Source organism: Podarcis vaucheri, assembly GCF_965113315.1.
Source record: "Podarcis vaucheri genome assembly, chromosome: Z".
Classification (NCBI taxonomy): Eukaryota; Metazoa; Chordata; class Lepidosauria; order Squamata; family Lacertidae; genus Podarcis; species Podarcis vaucheri.
The window spans coordinates 36,155,458-36,173,475 of NC_138758.1; the positions used below are offsets into that span (position 1 = coordinate 36,155,458).

The 18,018-nt window shown below is 43.5% G+C and overlaps 1 protein-coding gene across 3 annotated transcripts in view; it reads left to right on the forward strand.

Moving 5' to 3' along the window:
* The window catches only part of GPR107 (G protein-coupled receptor 107), a 49,340-nt gene that overhangs the window by 13,888 nt on the left and 17,434 nt on the right, over positions 1-18,018 (forward strand). For all 3 annotated transcript variants that reach the window (XR_014215652.1, XR_014215653.1, XM_082208000.1), the window contains exons 2-14: positions 538-657; positions 1,235-1,285; positions 2,299-2,387; positions 3,276-3,373; positions 3,913-3,956; positions 4,920-4,976; positions 5,956-6,054; positions 7,097-7,230; positions 8,231-8,306; positions 8,526-8,599; positions 9,431-9,548; positions 10,153-10,283; positions 10,839-10,882. Coding sequence is in view for 1 of the 3 variants with exons in the window: in XM_082208000.1 (XP_082064126.1) it covers positions 538-657; positions 1,235-1,285; positions 2,299-2,387; positions 3,276-3,373; positions 3,913-3,956; positions 4,920-4,976; positions 5,956-6,054; positions 7,097-7,230; positions 8,231-8,306; positions 8,526-8,599; positions 9,431-9,548; positions 10,153-10,283; positions 10,839-10,882 (1,135 nt within the window). In the remaining 2 variants the exon portion in view is untranslated. The remainder of the gene's footprint in view (positions 1-537; positions 658-1,234; positions 1,286-2,298; positions 2,388-3,275; positions 3,374-3,912; positions 3,957-4,919; positions 4,977-5,955; positions 6,055-7,096; positions 7,231-8,230; positions 8,307-8,525; positions 8,600-9,430; positions 9,549-10,152; positions 10,284-10,838; positions 10,883-18,018) is intronic.

Consider the following 18,018-nt stretch of genomic DNA (forward strand, 5'->3'; position numbering starts at 1 on the left):
CATTAAAATTATGGACTGGTCATTTCTTTGTCAGAGGGCAGACGGGCAAATTTAGCAGGGGATCAAATACTTCCCCCCCTCACTGTAGGTCTAGCCTCATCCTCATCCTCCCTCCCTGTTGAGTTCTAAAAGGTGTAACACTGAGACTGAGGATCAGGAAGCTGCCAGGCAGGGTCACCCTTATAGAGGCAAGCAAAAAGTAGCTGGCTGTTGGTAGACTTATCCATAGAATTGTAGAGTTGGAAGGGACCCTGAGGATCAACTAGTCCTACCTTCTGCACTGCAGGAATATGCAGCTGTCCTATATAGGGATTAAACCTGTGACCTTGGTGGTATCAGCACCGTGTTCTAACTAACTGAGCTATGCTGAAACACTTGAGGTCCATGGGGCAGCATCCCACCTGCCCAAATGGCCCCCCTCTGCTCCTTGAATGACAAGGCATTCACCAACCCCAGTGACAAGCCCCCTCCCTGCCCATCCCTGCATCAGCTTGCCTCACTGCAGCTTGAAAAGAAGCCCTGTTTCCTTTTTTCCAGGAAGACATACGTCAGAAAGTCCATCTGAACACCTTCGGCTTCTTCAAAGATGGCTTCATGACGGTCAACGTACACAACCTCTCAGTAAAACCGGTCGGAGTGGGTGTCAAAGACTACCTGGTAGGCATCCCTTGTGTATTTTGCCCCCCAGCTGAAGGAGCACCCCCCCATGCCTTCATGGAAGGGTTGGGCAGTCAAAGGGAGGGTCATGTATTGGGATCAAACACCACTTGGCCCTTTGCAAAGGTCTATCCTTTTGGGCTAGAAGTGGTGGTGGGAGCCCTTGACTTTCCAAATGCTGCTGGACTTCAATTCTCATCAGACTCGGGTAACTAACAACCAGGGATGATGGGAGTTCCTAGAATTGTAGAGTTGGAAGGGACCCCAAGGGTTATCTAATCCAACCCCTGCAGTGCAGGAATCACAGCTACAGAATCCTTGGCAGATGGCCATCCAACCTTTGCTTAAACACCTCCAATGACAGTGCCACTTTCTGAGGGGGACATTGTTGTTGTTTTTAATTTCATTTATGTACTGCTTTAGCAAAGTTTTTCTAATATGATAAATGGCTGCTTTTATCAAGAAGTAAAAAGCTTGATTACTGTTTTTTATAACACATACTTAAAATCTGTTGAAAACCTTAGATTTTAATGCTTCTTTCTTTGAAAAAACATGTATGTGCTTTTTTCTTTTTTAGGTGGGATTCAGTTTAGACCGAACACGGAATGATGGATTCTCCACCTATCTGGTAAGGGCATAGGTTGAGCACATTCTAGCTCAGACAAGACCAATTAGAACACCCAAATTTATCATTGTTTTCTGCTGAGTTCTTTTGGCTAATGAAGAAGAATGCTCTGCCTTGTACAAATTCATCTTGGACACAACATGGACTGAGGTGACAATGTATTGGTAGTACCTCCTTAGATTTATGTCTGCTTCTCTGAAAAGTGATGTTATTGCTACGTGAAAACCTCTGGTGGACCTATCCAGCTGTAAAAGAGAGCGAGAGAGACAGAGACAAAGAGAGAGAGAGAGAGAGAGAGAGAGAGAGAGAGAGAGAGAGCCTTTTCAGACAGAAGTAGCAGAGAGAGAGAGAAATATAGGATCCTAAACTATGTTTATTATCTATATAGATGGAGAAAATGCCAGGAGTGTTTGCAAACCTGTAATCACTTATTTGATGGTCAGAGCATGCCTAGTTACTTCTCAATGATAGAAAATTGTCTTGTCAGTTATAGAGAACTGGTACCAAAAATTGCTGTAATTATGGCAGTTTCTGAGAAGCTTACTCATTATCTGCGCACCTTGAGAGGGCAAACAGAACTCGAAAACTATGCAGCAAATGATGGAATTTTGTATTACATTTGTAGTCGATAACAAGACCTAGAAGGTCACAGGTTCCCGTACCCACATTAGATGCTTTGGGTGGCTCTTGTTCTTTCCTCATGTCGCCCAAGATCTCTGGTTTGCTTGTTTTTTACAAGCAAGCAGTACGTACGTTTTATTAAATAAATAAATAAAAAATATAAACAACTTTCTAGCCTTTATGCCCTCTTAAATCTGTTTGGAGAAATTTGCAAGTAATTTGATTTTTGTCCTTTGTTCTGGTTTTATGTGTTCCTTGTTTGAATTCAGAATAAAGAATGAATAATAACAAAAATATTGACAAGCAAACTCCATAGGCCATTTACTTCCTCTCCTGATGCAAGAAGGTGGCAGGTGTTTAGAATCATCAGCTTTTGCTTACTCCTCCTTCTCCAGGATGAAGAAATGGAATATTGCATTTTGAATAAAACACCAGACCATGACATCTCAGTCACCCGTCTGATACTGGACTTCACAAAGAAGATGTAAGAGACGCTTCTCATATCTCTCCATTCTCTCACTCTCCACCCCCAATTTGGAGCCTGCAACAGAAGGCATAGGCTATGGGAAACAAAATTACAGCCCAGGGGCCTCATTCCCTCCTAGGAAACATTCCAAGGGCCCCATAACAGTCGTGAGCGGGGCCAGAAATAAAGGTGGGCAGTGCAACGGATATGACGTTTAGGAACATATGCAAGGTCCATCTAGCTTAGCATTGTCTACACCGATTGGCAGCAGCATTCCGGGTTTTCAAGCAGTAGGATGGACATTCCCAACACTACCTGGAGATGTTAGGGATTGAACCCGGGGCCTTCTGCATACAAGGTAGGTGCTCTGCCCCCTGAGCTTTTCTTATTTATTTTTAAACCAATAATAATGAATAATAATAGTACAAATAATGTGCACCCTGCACCAGAGACCATTATTTATCATAATTTTCCAAGTTTCCAAAAATTTAACACTTTCTGAGATAGTTTGACCCCTTTCTGCTTTAACAGTACAAATTCCACAAATGCCTTCTATATTTCCTCAATATAATTTCTCTTGCATATTCCCCTTCTTTGATAACACACATGAATTTATCATTAATCTCTACGTTCCACACTTTATGCCATTCTATTTGAAATCTACCTTGCTTTAGGTGCAGGCCTCTTTTAAAGGGCTCACCCTGTATATAATAGGCTGGTTTCTACACACCCAAGCTTGGCCCTGAAACCCTGGAGAGCCAGTCATTGTAGACAGTTCTGCCCTAGATGGACCAGTGTTCTGACGGCATAAGGCAGCAGTTTCCAGGGTTCCAATGTCATCTCATATATTTTTTCTACCCATATAAATATTTTTGTGCTATTAAAGCATTCCCTCTTTCTCCCCAGTGTGCAAGTCAAGCCCAAATCCAATATTCCCCAGTTGCCAGAAATTATATTTGATGACACTGATGGGAGTGTGAATGTGGGAAGCAAGCAGAATTCAGGTAAGTCTCTCCTACTTATGGCTGGCCATTAATTTAATGAACAGCTTCAGTTGCATGCTCTATATCACAGTCCTGTGCCTTATCAGGAAAAGGTGCATGCCAATGGCCTGTCAGTAGAGATCACTACCGCAATGCAGCTACTGGTTCCAGTGACTTTAGAAATGGATTTGGCCTAGTTGTCTGTCAGCGGCAGTTAGCCCTCCTGGCTGTACAGAACCTGCAGGAGAAAATGCCAGAATTAGTCTTCTTGGATCTCTTTTACTGGGGGAAATCGAAACTTTTTGCTGACAGGGGCCCATCTTCGTTAAGCATCCTGTTCTCGCGGTGGCTAATCACTGGGAGACCTATATGGGAGAACCACAAGCAGGACGCAAGCAACTGATACACAGGAACATTGCTGCCTCCAGTTACAGGGCATAGCCATCATAGCTGGTAGCATGAGAGCACTGAGCACATAGGACTGATGGTCTCAGTAGTGCAGACCACTATGTAAATGACCAAGGTCCCTGTTCTCACTCTTGTGTGTTTTATGCCTCTAGATCCTAAGCAACCACAATCCAAGCAAAATGTGACAGAACTCCAGGTAAGAGGCTGTTGCCTTATTTTGATGATGATGATGATTAAGAATATGTAGCAACTAGGAACAGAATGGACATACACAAAACAGAAAAATGTAAGAACAAGTACACCATCCAAAGAATGTGAAGAGCATAAGGGGAAAGGGGAGAGCCAAATACTGAAATTGTCATCTAAAAAAAGTCGTAGGATAATAGAACTGTGAAGCTGGAAGGGATCACCCAAGATTCATCTATTCCAACTCCCTGCAATGCAGGAATCACAGCTAAAGAATCCATGACAGATGGAACCCAACCTCCGTTTGAAAAACCCTCCAGTGAAGGAGAGTTCAGCACGTTTTGCGCTGCCAGTACAGGGATGAATCACAGCATCATAGAGTTGAAGGAAAGTTTGAACCTAGTGACAAACACAGGTTTGCCATCCCTGGCATTGGACACTTCTGGGGATGGTCAGAACTTTAATGCTGTTGCGCTGTGTAACACGGCCTTTATATGACTGCAGTTCACAGGGCAGGAGCAGCAGAACCTTTTTTATGTCTCCCCCCGCCCCCATGTAATGCCCTCCCTAGTGAGGTGTGTATGCCTCTCTGTCAATATTCAATTTCAGGAGGGGTTTGAAAACAGCTCTGTTTACCCAAACTGAGGAACCCTGTTCCTGGCAACCCTTTTTAGCTGTAACTTCTTTTAGAAAGTTTTTAACTAACTCCCCTTTCAATGTTTTTGATTGTAATTGTTTTTAGAATGTTTTGATCTGCTTTTGCTTGTTTTTAATTTTAAATGGTGTGCCTGTTTACCACCCTGGGCTCCTTGGGGAGGAAGGGTGAAATACAAATTCAGTTAACAACAACTTTTTGCATATCTTAAGGCTGCGCAGATGAGGGTTTTGCAATCAGCATTTTCTTTGATGAATTCAATCTGTTCCTAATGAATTGGCAATAGCTTGACTTTGTCTCAATTGCTCCTTGATCCAGTTGCCGCCAGAGAAGACACATCCCATCCAGAGCAAAGATGGTCACTATTCATTCCAGGTCAGTGCTCCTGAAACATAAGTCGGGTGCGTGAGTGTCTGCTTTGCTGGAAGTTGCCTAAAATACCACTTTCTCCATCTTAAACTTGAACAATCACCAAAATCTGCTTCAAAAGCCTTTCTTGGGGCCCAGAAATCTGAAATTTTGGAAATGCTTCATTTTTTTCATTTATGTCATTACAGTTCTTTGTATCTTTATTGTTATGAATTACATGGGGGTTGCTTGATTTTGGTGTCCACTTGTTGAGATGTTTTCATTTATTGTTTATGACTTTTAATTTTTTTTTTACATTTTTGTGATTGTTAAGGTGAATTATTCAACTTCTTCGGTGTGCTAAGCTGCCATTAGTATTGTTTTAACTGTGGAAAGGTGGTGTACAGATCAGTGATGGTGAGAAATGGACAGGAAGCCAGTGCCATTGGTGCATAATCAGTGTTCCATATTCCATCTCTCTGGATTCCACCAACACCTGGGCTGCCTCCTTTTTCTCTCTCTCCCACTGTTTAAAGTTTCCAAACCATCTTCAGAGTCAGCCATAATTTCTTTTACAATAATCTCTGTCTTAAAAGTCTGGTCCTTCAGTTCTGATAGCATCACTTGGGAGAGCACTCATCGATTTGTAACTCAGTGTCGTAAGCTGCTTGGAAGCTTCTCTCTTGGGCAGAAGCAGTATAAAAATTAATAATGCTGAGCTGAAAGCAAGAAGTTGGTTTTAGAGTCGGAGCTATTTATTATTTGTTCAGGGCATTTGTACCCCAAAAAGCCTCCCATTGTGGCTTACATACAGTCAGTGCCCACAGGCTTACAATCTGGAAACAAAACCATAAGACAAAAGGGAAAAGGAACAGGGAGGGCAGAGAAAAAAATTAAACTCAGGCACCAATTCTTAAACAATTGTTTACCTTAGTTGGACTACTTTAAAGTGGAATGGCTCGTGAACATTTGCACAGATTGTTGACATTTCCTTTCTTCTTCTCAGTTCTCCTTCAACATCAGCTCAGAAAACCAAGAAGGCCTCTACAGTCTGTATTTTCACAAATGTGTCCCGAAGAATGAGCAGCTCCTCTTCACTCTTGATGTGAGTTGGGCTTTAGTTTCCTTTTTTTGCTTTGAACCCAGACTCCTCACTCACCCAGCTCCCTCCTGGTGTTCTGGACTGCTTTGGGAGAGTGTGAGAAGGACATCCAAAATATTTATTGGCTAGAAATGCCCCATGGTATCTCAGGCGCACCATCTAAATTGGCAGCAGTTGCCGTACATTGGGACTGGTGGGGTGGAAGGCAGGGAGCTACAGCCAGTGACGTGCCCAGCCAGAGTTGGTGGTTGGCGGAGCCAGAACCATACCAGGCGGAGCCAACTGATTCTGGTTTTATTCTCCTTCTCCTCCCCCCTCCTGAATTCTACAAGGGGCAAAACAGACTAAGGAGGAGGAGAAAACTGACAACTAGGGTCACCCTCTGGACTGGTTCTAATCAATATGGCAGGCAGGTGGGGGCTGGCTAGGAGCAGACAGAGTTTGGTGGGGCAGTGGACAGTTCACCCAAATGGAGCAACCTCTGCTGATCTGAATTCTCCGTGCTGATACCTCCTTTTCAATTTTCCTAATTTCCTGGCTTGAACCTCTTTTTAAAACTGCTTTAATTGCTACACGGTTTTTTCCTTTTACATTTGTCTTGTTTTATTGCATGTTTTAATTGTTGGTGCTTATTTTAATTTTATTTTTTGAATAACTTTTTATTGGGTTTTATAAACAGGAATCGTAGGAAAAAATAAATGATAGAAATAAACAGACCAAATCTTCTCATGTCATTTGTACATCACAAACATAGCATAGTAAATTCACAGTAATATCTACACAACATGTGGTTCATCACTAGTGGTCAACATCTAGATTCTTGATTCTTGAATTGGTTTAAAGAAAAATGATGGGAAAACAGGATTGAACAGAGATAACAATTAACATTGTATAGCGTGAATGTTTATTTTGATCAAATGTGCCAGTTTTTAAAATAATGAGTTTTATGCTTGCAAGCGGCTTAGATGCAGCTTTGGCAGTTGAGTGGTGTATACACATTCAGTAAATGACGATGCTAATAGTGCAATGCTTTGTCTGCTTCCAGATTGAGATTATGGAGAAGAATCCAAGCAGCTACCTCTCAGCAGGAGAGATCCCTCTCCCTAAGCTCTACATCTCCATGGCCCTCTTCTTCTTCATCTTTGGAGCCGTGTGGATCCACACTCTTCGGAAACGCAGGTAAAGTGGGGATCCTCAGCAAAGCAGCCACTCATTCAGAGAGAGCCAAATTTCTGCAATCAAATAGATAAATGCAAACATAAAATCCATCAGTTTAAAAGAGCATATATACTCTTGGCTCCACAATGCATAGTTTTCAACAGTTGGTGCTCAGATGTGAGATCTGTTTCATACATCTTAGATATATGTCAATCAAGTCAACATATCCCTCTGAAATCCAGGGTCGGGGTTGATGTGTGCAAGACTTGGCCACCAGTCACCTGTAAAGACCTCCTGTTCTGTCTTGCCCCTAGCAAGCCTGCATTGCTGTGTAAGAGACTAAGGCTATCAGTGTGCACTAACCCTGATAGCTATGCTCTGCCTCCATGGTTGGAAGCAGTAATGCTTCAGAATAGCAATTGCTGGAAATCACAGATGTGCTCAGGCCCTGCTTGCAGGTTTTGCATGGGCTCCTGGGTGGCCGCTGTGAGAACAGGATGCTGGACTAGATGGGCTGCTAGCGTGGTCCAGCAGGGCTGTTTTGCACTCTTTTGTTTATTATTATTATTTATTAAATTAAATTATTAAATTTTTATGCCACCCTATGCCTTCAGGGCTTCTCAGCAAGCATCAGTTCCCACATGCCCACCTCCCCAAAGAGATCCTTCCTCACTCTTCCAGAAATTGGCTGTTTCCATGTGGGTAGCCGTACCAAGATAGGTTTTCAAACTGTCGTAAATAAGCGCCTTACTTTGGTCCTGAAAGAGAGAGAGAATCAAAACTGTCTTGCGTACATTATTATTTCCTGCTGCGCATACCTGTAACTATAAATATTCATTGCCAGGAAAGGGTAACAGTATTTTAATAAAAAGCAGTAGATGTCAGTGGGCTCTGTTGCTACAGTATTTTGATTCAAACTCGCCTTTTGTATTATAGATATTTTATTATTATTATTATTAGCTATCAGGAGAGTTTCAGCAGGACTATTCTCTTCTGACTTTCCCTCTTGCCTTTGTTTCAGGGCTGATGTGTTCAAGATCCACTGGCTGATGGCTGCTCTTCCTTTCACCAAGTCCCTCTCATTAGTCTTCCATGCAGTAAGTAACCACTGTTTGTTTTTTAGTTGCAACTAACAAAGAAAAAAAACTGTCTTAAATGAAACTGATGATTATTAGCTGTGCGTACAAATGTAGAAAAGGCAGTGAGATCTTCAAATCATTGGGTGGTATATTTATTTATTTAACAAAGTTCATATACTGCTTGATTATTGGCTGGCTGCACACTTTTGACATCACTCCTGCCCTTTCCCCCTCCAGATTGATTACCACTACATCTCCTCTCAAGGTTTTCCCATTGAAGGCTGGGCTGTTGTCTACTACATCACTCACCTGTAAGTATGTGGACCATGATGCTGTCCGCCATGTGGTTTGCCACCTCCACAGAGGCTGGCCAGGGGAGTGTGTGGGTCCTCTCCTCCTTAGATGATTGGTCATGAGGAGGACCGAGTTGGTCCTGCTTGATGTCTGTACCAATCGTTGTAGGTGCAAGAATAGTTATTTTGTCACCTCCATCTGTATTGGCTGTATTGGGAACATTTGGCCCTCCAGATGTTCCTGAACTGTATCTCTCAACAGCCCCAGCAACAGTGTTGGCCAGGGATGATGGGAATTGTAGTCCAAAAATGTATGGAGGGCCAAAGCCACCTGCTCTATATACACTCATAATATTGTTTCTGATTACCTTATTATGTTTTATATTCTGGGGTTGCTGCCAATGCTAGTCTAACTCAGAGTAGACCCTTTGGAATTAAGGGGCCGAAGTTGGTCACATTCAATAATTTCAGTGCACCTACTCTGAGTAAGACCAGCACTGGACACAACCCCATTTCTGTAACCCTTAAGCAGATGTGGTTGGTGTTCTCCTGTGCTTCTGATATGTGCCTTTGTGTACATTTTGCTAGTTAATTGATTAATTTTCCTAAATTGCTTTCTCCTGTTGAGATGGCTTGGTGTGTAAGCACAGAAATTAAATAACATGTTTTTGAAATCCCTGGTGACATTTACATAAAGATTGATCAGTTTCTCTGTAGAGCACTATCAACATCACATGGGCATGGTTTTTTCTTCTTGGTTTTCATGCATGTAGCTTCTGAAACAGTTGTTCAAGGAAGCATTTACTCCCCCTGCTGATGCCAATTTAACTTAATTTATTTTTTCACCAGGTTGAAGGGGGCTCTGCTCTTCATCACCATTGCTCTCATTGGCACAGGCTGGGCATTTATTAAGCACATCCTTTCTGACAAGGACAAGAAGATTTTCATGATTGTCATTCCACTCCAGGTGAGGCCTTGACCTTCCCTGCAGGGGTGTGCCGTGTTGCACTTATGAACTAAGAACTTCTGAGTTCTTTGAACACCCTTTATGAGCTTATGAAGTCATCATTGACCCCCAACCCGGATTCTTAGGAATGTTACATGAAACAAAGGCAAGAATAATAAAATCTTAGAGTTGGATGGGACCCCAACGGTTGCTTAGTCCGACCCCCTGCAATGCAGGAGTCTCAAATCCATCATACATGACAGGTGGCCATCCAACCTCTGCTTAAAAACCTCTAGGGAAGGGAAGCCCACCACCTCCAGAGAGAGCCTGTCCCACTGTGTACCAGCTCTTTCTGTCAGAAAGTTCTTCCTGATGTTTAGTCAGAATCTCCTTTCTTGTAAGTCGAATTCATTGGTATGGGTCCTACCCTCCAGAGCAGGAGAAAACAAGCTTGCTCCATCTTCCATGTGACCACCCTTTTGATATTTGAAGATGGCCATCATATCTCCTCTCAGTCTCCTCTTTTCCAGGCTAAACATACCCAACTCCTTCAACTGTTCTTCATAAGGCTTGGGTTTCCAGATGCTTAAGTGACTGATGTCTTGCTTGCTGCCCTTCTAACCAGGTCCTGGCGAACGTAGCCTACATCATCATTGAGTCAACAGAAGAAGGCACAACGGAGTATGGTCTCTGGAAAGAGATCCTTTTCCTGGTCGACTTGCTCTGCTGCGGCGCCATCCTCTTCCCAGTTGTATGGTGAGTACCAGCGAGGGCAACTATTGTGAGTGTGATGTGAAGTTCGTCTGTTTCTCCCTCTACCTTCCCTGTCCCTTTTTCCTTTTGTGTCATGGCCTTTAGATTGTAAGCCTGCAGGCAGGGACTGTCTTGTATGAATTGATGCCATGTTAAGCCTCTCTGGGAATCTTTGGGGCTCAAGAAGAGCAGGGTACAAATGCTTTAAATAAGTAATACTTACTCCACCCACCATCTTGTTTTTACTCTGCCTTGATAACTGTCTCTAATTCCTTTGATACCAAATAGATTAAACCTAATACGTCAAAAGATTCCCTCTGTGTGTGTTTTGTTTCAAAACTGCCTTTGTCTGTCTTGCATGCCTGGCTGGTCCAGGGAATCTTGCAGCAAGTTTTCCTAGCCAGCAGAGGATGCTCCTCACTTGCATAAAGCCCATTGCAGTCTGTGTGCCTCCTTCTGGTTGGTTGGTGTTGCCATTTTTTTCTTTTCTGAGCATCTATTGACTTGAACTCATAAGATGGTGCCTCCTTACCAATTCACCTTAATTCTCTCTTCTAGGTCAATAAGACATTTGCAGGAGGCTTCTGCAACAGATGGGAAGGGTAAGCTGTTCATTACCATTGAGCTCCTACTCCCCATAAAACTATTGTGGGGAGTGAAGCTACACAAGTTCGGTCCCTTCCTGCCCCCACTTCATGCTGGCATTTTGTTGATCTTTTTTAAGGGCATTCAGATTTTCTCACTGTGTAGCGAGACTTCAAACCTATTAATTGTATCCAGCAAAATCAGTAGTTCCCAGCTTTTCAAAATCTGATAGTCATTTACACCTTCAGTACCCCCTGCTGCCCCCTTGCCTCTTAGGTAATCCCACTGCCCAGGTGGCAGTGCAGCCCACTTTGAGAACCACCGAACTAGAGAGAAAGGGGACATGCCTCTCAAGACGGTGTTTGCCATCTTTAGCTCCTATCGTTACTTTTGTTATCTGTTTTATTTTTTAAGATTTATTAGGAAGCCTGTGTTAACTGATGCAGCATTCAGTCATATGAAGGTGCCTATGTCGACAGCCCCTTGGTCTCTTTAGCTCAGGATTACCTCTTCTGACCAGCAGCTGCTTTCTCAGGCTGAGAGAGCCCTTCCCATTCCTGATACTAGAGCCATTATTATCATCATCATTATTTTATTTATTAAACGGAGATGCCAGGAACTCAGTGTGGGACCTGAAGACTCGGATGAAGCCTTCCTAGAGCAGATTACCAAACATTTATAAAGGAGAGCTATAGTAGTTATGGAAGACTTCAACTTCCCTGATAACCTATTGGAACTCACTCTGCCAAGAACATAAGGTCCAACTAATTCCTCCATTGCCTTGCTGACAATTTAATTTCCCAGAAGGTGGAAGAAGTATCAACAGGATCATCTATCTTGGACCTGGACCTCATCAGCAGGGAGAAATTAATTGACAAAGTGGAAGTACTGGGAAACTTGGGAGGAAGTGATCATGACCTCCTGGGTTTCATGATTAGAGGCAAGGGAAAACTCTATGTAATTGGACATGGCCTCTGGACATTAAGAAGGCTGATTTCAAAAGCTTAAGGAGCTAGCTACTGGATGAGATCCCATGGTCAGAAATACTCAAAGAGAAGGGAGTCCAAGATGGATGGGAGTTTATTAAAGGTGAAATAATGAAGGCACAAATGCAGACAATTCCAACAAGAAAGAAAAGTGGGAGGCATCTAAAGAAACCAGTGTGGCTGCATAAGGAGCTTCCAGATGAGCTGAGATTTAAGAAGGGCATGTGCAAGAAATGGAAGAACAGGGAATTCATGGAGGAGGAGTATACAGGAGTAGCCAGTAGTTGCAGGGAGAAGGTCAGATGGGCCAAAGCTCAGAATGAGCTCAGGCTTGCAAGAGGGCTTAAGAATAATAAAAAGGTGTATTTGGCTATGTTTAAAGCAAGAAGAATAAGCAAATAGTAGGTCCTCTGCATGGTGAAGATGGAGAAATATAATTGGGTGACAGGCAGAACTGCTCAGTGCCTACATTGCTTCTGTCTTCACCCAAAAGCAATAGTATCCAACCTTATGATAACAGAAAAAGGAAAGGAAAGATGGAGCTGTAGCCCAAGGTAGGAAAAGAGGTGTTAAGGGAACACTTGGCTCAAATGTGCAAGGCCTATACCCAAGGGAACTAAAGGAGCATGCAGGTATACACTCAGAGTCTCTGTCTATAATATTTGAGAATTCTTGGAAACCAGGTGAAGACCTAGAGGATTAGAGGTGAGCAAATGTCCCCAACTTCAAAAAAAGGGAGGGAGACCCATGTAGCTACCTACCAGTGAGCTTGACGTTGATACCAGGAAATGTCATAGAACATATAATTCAACAGTCAGTCCGTGAGCACTTAGAAAAAGATGCTGTGATTACTAAGACCCAGCATGGGTTTCTCAAAAATAAGTCATGCCACATGAATCATATTTCTTTTGTCATAGAGTTACAAGCTTGGTGGATCAGGGGTATGCTGTGGGTGTAGTGTATCTTGATTTCAGTAAGGCTTTTGACAAAGTGCCCCATGATATTCTTGTTGACAAGCTGGTAAACTGTGGGCTGGGTGAGGTAACTGTTAGGTAGATTTGTAGCTGGTTGACTGAATCCAAAAAGCGTTCACTAAGGATTCCTTATCATCCTGGACAAAAGTGTCTCGGATGAAGGAATTGAGGGGATGCTCATCCAATTTGCAGATGACACCAAGCTGGGGAGAGGTAGCTAATGCCGCAGAAGACAGCATTGGGATTCAAGATGACTTTAACAGATTGGAGAGCTGAGCCCAGACTAACAAAACGAATTTCAATAGGGACAAATGAAAGGTTTTGCACTTTGGCAAGAAGAACCAGCTGCACCAAATATAAGATGGGGAACACCTGGCTTACTAGTAGTACATTTGAAAAGGATTTAGTGTCCAGATCAAAGGAAGTAATAGTACTGTTCTATTCTGCCTTCATCGGACCAACCTGGAGTACTATGTACAGTTCTGGGCACCATAATTTAAGAAAGCTATTGACAAGCTGGAACGTGTGCAGAGAAGGCAAACGAAGATGTTCAAGGGTATGGAAATCAACCCTTATGAGGAATGATTAAGGGAGTTGGGTATGTTTAACATGGATAAGAGGTGACTAAGAAGAGATATGGTAGCCATCTCAAATATCCAAAGGGCTGTCACATGGAAGATGGAGCAAGTTTGTTTTCTCCTGCTCTGGAGGTTAGGACCAAACCAATGGCTTCAAGGTACAGGAAAGGAGATTTTTAAAACATTAGGATGAAATTTCTGACGGTAACAGCTGTTGGAAATTGGAATGGCTCCCTCAGAAGATGGTAGACCCTCATTCCTTGGAGGTTTTTAAGCAGAGGTTGGATGGTCATCTGTCTTGGGTGCTTTAGTTGAGATTTCTGCATTGCAGAGAGTTGGACTAGATGACCCTTGACATCCTTTCCAGCTCTATGATTCTATAAATCTGTGATCTGCGACCTTCGTGCAAACACGCTGCTGTCACTTTTACTCTGCGTTTCTCCCCCCAACTTTCTACTATCTATCTATATATATATATATATATATATATATATATATATATATATATTCTTGTGAGCCCATGCTAGAGCCCGTTATGCTAGACTGCTTGATGCATTTTATTTAAGAAGTAAAATCCCTGTGCAGATATTTAGGAAACTCTCTGCGCAAAATTGATCACATAAACTTATATGTTCTTGGTTCAAGGGTGGATAGGTCTGCCGGTGAAATATTTGGCCAGTCAAATGTGCACCCCACGGTCGATGCTGGCGAAAGAGAGAGAGAGAGATGGGCGTCTGCATCCAGAGTTGTCTGGTGGTTGATTTATGGTGTACCTTTCCTGCATTGAAGCTGGCAGCCTGGAGGGCTTTTGCTTTAAATTATTAAAAAATATTTATAGCCTGCCATTTTGTGCAAGTGCATCTCCCAAGGCGGCTTGCCAGGAGCCCAGCAGATAATGAAATAATAAAAGATGTAGTAAATGAATGTGGCGATAAGGTGGGGGGAGAGAGAGTGCAAACGGTACCAGCAACAGCAAGCAAGAATTCGTAATGCAGCAGTTCGGAGGGCCTCAGTTATCCTTTGGAATCAAATCACACTAGTAGACTGGTGGAAGGAAAGCCACAAGGAGGAGCAGTCTAGGTTTCCCTTGGGGTGATTTCATAGGGAAAAGGGGCCCGCCCCAGGTATTCTGCTTCTCCCTTTTCATATTTCAGTGAAGGAAACGGAGGTCAAACTTAATAAATAAACATGAAGGTAAGTTGGTTGATTCTATTCCTACATCCATAGCTCGGTGGCATCTCCAGGCAGGGCCATGGAAAGACCCCCTGCCTGAAAGCAGCTGCCAGTCAGTGAGCACAGTACTGAGCTAGATGGGCTCCAATGTTCTGATTCTGTTTATGCAGCTTTCTATGTTACTATTTATTCAGAACTGATGATGAAGACTAGAATCTTGCTTTGTTTTTAGCTGAAGGGCTGTTGTTCAGCAGAGCGCATCTGCCTTGCATTGAGAAGGTCCAAAGGTTCAGTCCCTGGCATCTCTGGGTAGGGCTGGAAGAGCAGCTGCCAGTCAGTGTAGACAGCACTGAGCTAGATGAGCCCAGTGGTCTGACTTGGCAGCTTCCTTTGTTCATAACTGGCAGGCATATTCTGGAAAATGCCTGCTCTTGCCAGTTTAAGCTGAAACTGCCCATCTTCAGTGACATCCGGACATTCTCCCTTCCTGTTGACTTCTTTCAGCGTTGTAAAAATAGTCTGCTAGGCACTGTGAGAGGTGTTTCCATGTAAGAGAACACCTACTCTGGTTTCTCAAACTCTGTGCTTCCCTTGCTCAGCGCCACTGGGCACATTGCAAGGGCAAGCAATAAAATTAGAGGAAAAGGCTGGGAAAGAGAAATGGAAGGAGCCCAGTATAAGATGATGCTGGGGCCAAGGAGGGGACAGTGTCTGTCAAGGTGACTTATTTGAATTGAATGAAGCTCTCTGTGTAGCAGGTAAAGGGAGCATTTGCCTCTCCTCAAATAGGATATTGCAAGAGTTGGAAAAGGTTCAGAAAAGGGCAACCAAAATAGTGGGGATGGGGTGACTTCACTGTAGAGAAAGCTTCCAGCGTTTGGGACATTACTTTAGATAAAAGGCAAGTACAAAACAACACGATAAAAGCTCATAAAATGATGTGTGGCATGGAGAAAGTGGAAAGAAGGTCCCCCCCCCCTCTTATAAATGCTAGAACTTGTGGGCACCTAATGAATCTGAATGTTGGAAGGTTCAGGACAGATAAAAGAAAGGGCTTATTCACACAGCACAATAGTTAAACTGTGGAACTCCCTCAGTAGGCAGGGATGGCCACCAACATGGCTGGCCTTAGATGGGGATTTAACAGAGGGCTTTCGATGGCTACCAGCCACATGCTATGCTCTGCCTCAAATTTGGCGGCTGCAATGCTTCTGAAAAGGAGGAGGGGAGCTTGCTCTTGTGGTTGAATCCTGCATGTGAGTTTCCCACAAGCATCTGCGAGAACAGGATGCTGGACTAGATTGGCCATCGGCCTTTTCCTTTTCTTATATTCTTAAAACTCTTTTCTCCAGCCGCGCTTGTCTGCGTGGTCTTCAGTGCTCCAAAAAGCCCAAAGAGAGGGCACAGTGGGAGGAGCTAATCTCTTGTGCCATTTAGAAAAGCCTCTGTTCCTGGTTGCCTGGAGACAATCAGCACTTGCCATAGGTGAGCATGCAAGTAGGTCTTGGACAAGCCCACTAGGACCTGTTAATCAGGACAATGCAAGGCGCCTGTCTGCAGGAGGTATTCAGATGCATACTTCTTGCAACACTGAAATTAGAACAAGTAGGAGCTACTTCTGCAGGGGAACATAAGTCATTAAAAAATCCCAACCTTTGAAATGGCAGGCAAGTTCTTTAGCTATCATCTCCTCACCTTGCGCTTTTTTAAGCATACCAAATGAATCACAATCCATTATGTTCCCAAAATAAGAGGCTAAAGGCAATTGGGCTGGTAGCTTTGAGTCATAAATGGACTCTGTGATTTTCTCTCTCACCCACCCCTCTGGCCTGCTGCTGTCTCTTTTCCTTTATGCTTAAAAGTTTGGAAGAAGAGGGTGGCTAGAGAGAGAAAACCCATCCCCCTTCAGTCAGTTCACCACTAATTGGGAGGCTAGGTGGGAATGGAAAAAAGAAACGACAGAAAAATGCAGAATAACCGCACGGTATACTGTTCCACTCTTCTCCCCATGACCCTCTATATTTAATCCAGTTCTCTCTCTCTCTCTCTCTCTCTCTCTCTCTCTTGCTTTAGAATAAATGTTTTTCTCCTAACATTTTAACTGAATAGCTAAAAACAATTCAGTTAAATGACAATAGTTTCTCGCTCCAGAATTTTTCTTCAGTGCCAACACTGCAAATCAAAGCACCTGATTACAACAATTTTTCACTTACTACCTGTGCTTTACCCTAGCATCTCAGGAGTGGGTCACAACAATTTAAAATATAGCATTAAAAAACGGTTTAAAACAAATGACCATTTATTTATTTATTTGTCAATCCAGCATCTACACTTTGGAACTCCCTGCCTGTTGATTTCAGGCAGGTGCCTTGGAATCAAGCAGTGCATACATTTTATGAAATAAATGAATCTATTTTATTCATTTTGTAAGACTTATACACTGCTGGATTACTTTGGGAAAAAATACAACCCCCCCAAAAAGCATTTGTTGCTCCACCCACTTTTACTGTTGGCCCCGCCCACCGTTGGCTTGTGACCCTCAGAAACATAGACTAGGAGGGGATGTGACCCTTGGGTTGAAAAAAAACCCCTCTGTCTCTGATGCAGAGAGGCCTCTTTTTTGTCTCTGAAAATAATGACAAATGAAAATATATCTCTCTTTGCGCAGTGCCGGGCAAGACCCGTGCGGTATAAATTATCCCCTTTTCACAGTTGTTCTGCAGGAGAGTTCTTGACTGCTTTGTAAGCAAATTGCATGGCGGTTCCTGTTAGGCTGGTGCCCCCTTTGCCCTCGGCAAGGTCAGGGGAACAACAGGAAGCCACACTCCTCATGCCCTCAAGCCAAGTGTGACAGCTGCGCCATCTGCCATTGATTGCTGTTCCTGGCTGTGCCAATAAGAAGAGCCATGTCCTGGGTGGGGAAGATCTCTCCCTAGCCTTTCCAGTCAACCAGCGCCATGGCTCTGGGCTCCCTCGTCATAATGCTCATTGACTAACCTGCGCGGATGTGTCATGGGAACCATGTTGCTCCTTATGATTGAGTGTGGCTCTGTCCCATTATGACCGCAGCACGACTTACCGGAATGAGCCTTAGCTGCTGCTGGTGTGGGGTCTGTTGTCTTCTTTTGACAGATCGAAGTGAACTCAGACAGCTTTAAGAGAGGATCGGACAAATTCATGAAGGATAAGGCTGGGTCCGGCTGCAAGCTGTGATGGATGTGTGCTACCTCCACTGCCAGAGGCACTTAGGTCCTCCCCATAATAGGCATCTGCTTGGCCCCTCTGAGGACAGGATGCTGGACTTGATGGGTCTGTGGACTGATCCAGCAGTGCTCTCACATCCAGAGGCCGTTAAACCTCTGCATACCAGTTTCTGGGAATAAGAAGGGGGGAGTGCTGGCATGTTCAGGTTCAGCTTGTGAGCTTCCCTAGGTGCCTGTGG